This window comes from Hyla sarda, chromosome 10 (genome assembly GCF_029499605.1).
Source record: "Hyla sarda isolate aHylSar1 chromosome 10, aHylSar1.hap1, whole genome shotgun sequence".
NCBI lineage: Eukaryota > Metazoa > Chordata > Amphibia > Anura > Hylidae > Hyla > Hyla sarda.
In genome coordinates, this window is record NC_079198.1 from 114,447,924 (window position 1) to 114,453,019 (window position 5,096).

General features: G+C 42.8%; 1 protein-coding gene across 1 annotated transcript in view; it reads right to left on the minus strand.

Moving 5' to 3' along the window:
• Positions 1-628: 628 nt before the first annotated feature.
• Positions 629-5,096, minus strand: part of DCPS (decapping enzyme, scavenger) — a gene marked incomplete in the record, with an annotated part of 16,785 nt that continues 12,317 nt past the window's right edge. The window contains 2 exon segments of the mRNA XM_056543245.1: positions 629-2,479; positions 5,043-5,095. Of these exon segments, the coding sequence (XP_056399220.1) occupies positions 2,213-2,479; positions 5,043-5,095 (320 nt within the window).

A 5,096-nucleotide genomic window follows, 5' to 3' on the forward strand; every position in this document is an offset into this window, starting at 1 on the left:
AGCGATAGCATAGGTTTTAGTCTAAAGGCACATGGACAGCCAAAAGGTGCGCCAAATTTATCATGGCACAGTGAGAGTTGTAGCTTTGCCCCACCCCAGACAGGTTGGGTGAGAACGCCACTCTAGAGCAGTGTTTCCCAGCCAGTGTCCCTTCAGCTGTTGCAAAACTACAACTCCCAGCATGCCACTGGTTGGGAAACACTGCGCTAGAGCAGCGGTCTTCAAACTGTGGCCCTCCAGATGTTGCAAAACTACAACTCCCAGCATGCCCGGACAGCCGTTGGCTGTCCGGGCATGCTGGAAGTTGTAGTTTTGCAACATCTGGAGGGCCACAGTTTGAAGACCGCTGCTCTAGAGCAATAGCAGGGGAGAGGATGGGGGGGGGGGATGTAGCTTCAGCTCCTCACTAAAGAGGGGAGCAGCATAGATTCATTTGATTGGTTAAGAGCCAGCAAAATCCCGCCCACACACTAGGCATGAAGAGAGAATCCGTAGTTACACAGGAAGGACCCAAAAACTGCAGGAGTGAACTTGAATTTTTGGCTCCTTGCACTTTTTTTTTTTTTTTTTTTTTTTTAAGTTATGGGAGTTCATTCAACAGATGTAAAAAAAACTAAATTTTTGGGTCTTTATTGTATAAAAAAGGTCAAAAGACAAATGGGCTCGGTCACTTATAAAAGCAATAACAAAAAAAAAAAATAAAAACTAACTTTTGACGTCTTATAGAGAGACACGTTCGGCCTCTTTCAGGTTATATGGAGCTCCGTCGGCAATTCCGCCAAAAGGAAGGGAGTTTAGCACTAAACTTCGGTAATCTACCGGATCCCCGACAGACCTTGTTGTTCAAGCGAATGGGGTCTGTAGGGACCCGGCAGTGTCCTTTGCGCTTCAACCTGTTTCAGGGTCCGTTCCGCGCAAGAAAAAAAAAAAAAGGGGTGAAAGGGCCCTAAACGGGTGCAAACTCCAATGTGAACTTTGAACTAAAAGAGCGGAATTTATTCTGCAGAAGTTCGGCCGTGTAAACAAAGCCCCAGGGATGGTCTACGTGGCAAGCACAAGAAGCGGGGACAAAGGCCTCCAGGACATGTTAAAATAAAATGTTAAATTATTTTTTTTTTTTAAAGCGACAGGTATAGTTAAAAAATTACAAAGATTTCATCTGCCCTCTATAGTTCACTAAACACTTGTATTCCCCTTGAGAATTCTTGCATTCTACATTTCTTCTATTATCCCTCCTGAAAATCCATGAACAGATGACTGGGTGTTACCATTCCCCTTGAAGGGGTATATCCCTGAGGGCTCGTTCACACTGCGGAATCTCCGCTCGCTGAATTCCGCCTGGCCGAATACTTCGGCGCTAGGGCCGCGGGGCTCTGAGCCGTCATCATTGACGGCTATGCAGTGCTCGCGGATTCCGCACAAAGAATGAACATGTTCTTTCTTTGCGCGGAACACTTTCAGCGGCGGAAATGTCCGCCGCTAAAATTTCGCAGTGTGAACGGGTCTCGCGGCGACCCGTTCACACTAATGTTAAAGGGGTATTCCAGGCAAAAACTTTTTTTTTTACAGATCAACTGGCTCCGGAAAGTTAAACAGATTTGCAAATTACTTCTATTAAAAAAATCTTAATCCTTCCAATAGTTATTAGCTTCTGAAGTTTTCTGTCTAACTGCTCAATGATGATGTCACGTCCCGGGAGCTGTGCATGATGGGAGAATATCCCCATAGGAACTGCACAGCTCCCGGGACGTGAGTCATCAGAAAGCAGTTAGACAGAAAACAGCAACTCAACTTCAGAAGCAAATAACTATTGGAAGGATTAAGGCTGTCCGGGCATGCTGGAAGTTGTAGTTTTGCAACAGCTGGAGGCACCCTGGTGGGAAATACTGATTTACCAAAATAAGTAATGGCCAGCTGTGAAGTTTATCGATACATTTCCAGGAGGTATAACAGATGAATGGCACAATGTTTTAGGAATGTTTGCTCCAAAATGGTTATATTAGGAGGAATGCAAGTATTTAGTAAAACAGTCACGTTGGGAGCGAATCGATGGTCCCTGACAGTATAGAAAATACACAACGGCAGCTATTAGCTCACTTACAGGTTTAAAAACTGATTGGGGGGAGAAAATAAATAAAAAAAGAAATGATGACTATAAAAAGGGTAACAAACATAAAAAAAAAAATCCAAAAAAAACTCCACAGGCTGGGTCTCAGCATCTTCCGGCTGCTTTAAACTTCAGGAGCAGCGGTTCGTCGGCGCGCAGGGCGTAGGTCAGGGTGCGCTTGGTGTAGTACTGAGAGTCCAGCTCTAGATTCTGGATGACGTCACTCAGGAGGTGCGCGCGCTCCACCGTGATCCCTGGCGCCTCGTGTCCGAGAGCTACAAAGTGTACATGCAAGTGGTAATAGGAGGGCTGGTAATGAAGGTAGATCCGCAGCTGGTGACTCTGGACGCCATACTTCTTTAAGATGGCCGCCTACAACAAAACAATAAAAACATCTAAGTATGAACCCATACATAGTGAACTTAAAGGGGGTACTCCCGTGGAATTTTTATTTTTATTTTTTATTTTTTTTAAATCAACTGGTGCCAGAAAGTTAAACAGATTTGTAAACTACTTCTATTAAAAAAATCTTAATCCTTCCAGTACTTTTTAGGGGCTGTATACTACAAAGGAAATGCTTTTTTTTTTTTTTTTTTTAGAATTCTCTGATGTCATTATCACAGTGCTCTCTGCTGACCTCTGCTGTCCATTTTAAAGAACTGTCCAGAGTATTAGAAAATCCTCATAGCAAACATATGCTGCTCTGGACAGTTCCTAAAAATGGTCAGCAGAGAGCATTGTGGTCATGACAGAGAAATCTAAAAAGATAAGCATTTCTTCTGTAGTATATATAGCCCCTAAAAAGTACTGGAAGGATTAAGATTAAAGTAATTTACAAATCTGTAACTTTCTGGCACCAGTTGAAAATAAATAAATAAATAAATAAAGTTTTCCACGGGAGTACCCCTTTAAAAGAGTTTTCACATAATAGAAAAACAGGGCTAATTTCTTTCAAAAACAGCACCACTCCTGTCCAACTCTGTTTTTCTAATGCTGGATAACCCCTAGGCAGTAATCCCCTAACTATGATTTTTCCAGCTGTTGCAAAATCCGAAAGCAGTCAGAGCAGTGTTTCCCAACCAGTGTCCCTCCAGCTGTTGCAAAACTACAACTCCCAGAATGCCCGGACAGCCGAAGGCTGTCCGGGCATTCTGGGAGTTGTAGTTTTGCAACAGCTGGAGGGACACTGGTTGGGAAACGCCGAGTCAGAGCACGATAGGAGTTGGCATCCTGCAACAGCTGGAGAACCACAAAGTTTACTGCCTCTAAGGTTTGTCCTACTAACAAGATAGGGGATAAGTGTACGTTATGTATTCGGGAGGATAGATCCAGTGACCCTGAATGGAGTGGCGGTCACAAGGACACACTGCTGCCCCTTCCATTGTTCGTGCGCTCTACTCTGCCATCCCCAGCAGCTCTTATAGCCTATGAATGGAGCTACGGTCACTGCTGATCTAGACCAACAGGAGACTCTGCATTCCCATTCACCAGATAGGTAGGGGGTCCAAGCAATAGGGCCTTTAGTGGTCATACTCTTATCCCCCATCCTGTGGGGTCAAGGATATGTACGGTGGGTGGGACAACTTCTTTACACAGGATTGTGACAAAACCTCAGCTGTGTGGTCAGAACGAGGGCAGGACGAATTTTCAGTCTTTGGCTATGAAAAAGAATGTTTCTATTTGCTGACAGCAAGCAGAGATCTTGATAATAGTGAGGAAATTACACAAAAGGCTGTTCTTTATTTAGAATGTTAAAAGATGCAAAAATGGCTACAAATTTATAAAAAAAAAAAAAAAAAAAAAAAAAAAAAGGAAGTTATTGTACAGGCACAATTCACCATGTTTCCGCTTTCTTCTGCAACTTTATGTAGTCATGTACTTAACCCAAAAGATGCCGGCATACTATGCGCCAAACTAACGCATCTATGAATAAGGCAATTTGGTGCTTATTACGACTCCAACATGGACTCACCCTTTTTTTTTTGGTGTGTGCTTGTGTAATTTCTACCAGAATTCCTAATGCGCCAGTGGAAATTTTTTTTTATATCAACTGGCACCAGAAAGTTAAACAGATTTGTAAAGGACTTCTATTAAAAAAAAAAAATCTTAATCCTTCCAGTACTTATTAGCTGCTGAATACTACAGAGGAAATTCTTTTCTTTTTGGAACACCGAGCTGTCTGCTGACATCTCTGTCCATTTTAGGAACTGTCCAGAGCAGCATATGGGGATTTTCTCCTACTCTGGACAGTTCTTAAAATGGACAGAGATGCCAGCAGAGAGCTCTGTGTTCCAAAAAGAAAATAATTTCCTTTGTAGTATTCAGCAGCTAATAAAGTACTGGAAGGATTAAGATTTTTTTTAATAGAAGCAATTTACAAATCTGGGAACAAGGAAGGTTGGAGCCAGCACTGAGTAAAAAAAAAAAAAAAAAATACTTCTTTATTGTAATCCAAGTAAAAATTCCATGGAAGGCAGGGAAAAAAAATTAGCACATGGACAAAAGTGCAAAGGTGCATAATTGGAACTCCTCAAAAGCTGACGCGTTTCAGGCCATTAGGCCCTTATTCATGGCATTGCCATGAATAAGGGCCTAATGGCCTAAAAACGCGTCTGCGTTTGAGGAGTTCCAACTAAGCACCTTTGCATTTTTGTCCTTGTGCTCATTTTTTCCTGCCTTCCATGGAATTTTAACTTGGATTACAATAAAGAAGTATTTTTTACTCAGTGCTGGCTCCACCCTTCCTTGTTCCCTGCTTTCTACTCAGAGGCTGGCCGTGCGCGTGCTGAATCAGGTGAGCTGAACTCTCTCTGTGCTTTTTAATTTACAAATCTGTTTAACTTTCCGGCACTTCTGATTTAAAATAAAAAACATGTTTTCCACCGTAGTACTCCTTTAATATCATGCAGCCCCCCCCACCCCCCCCCCCTCTCACCTGCCCCTCCTGCAGGATGTTCTTTAGCAGCGGTAGATGATCCCCACTGAGGTA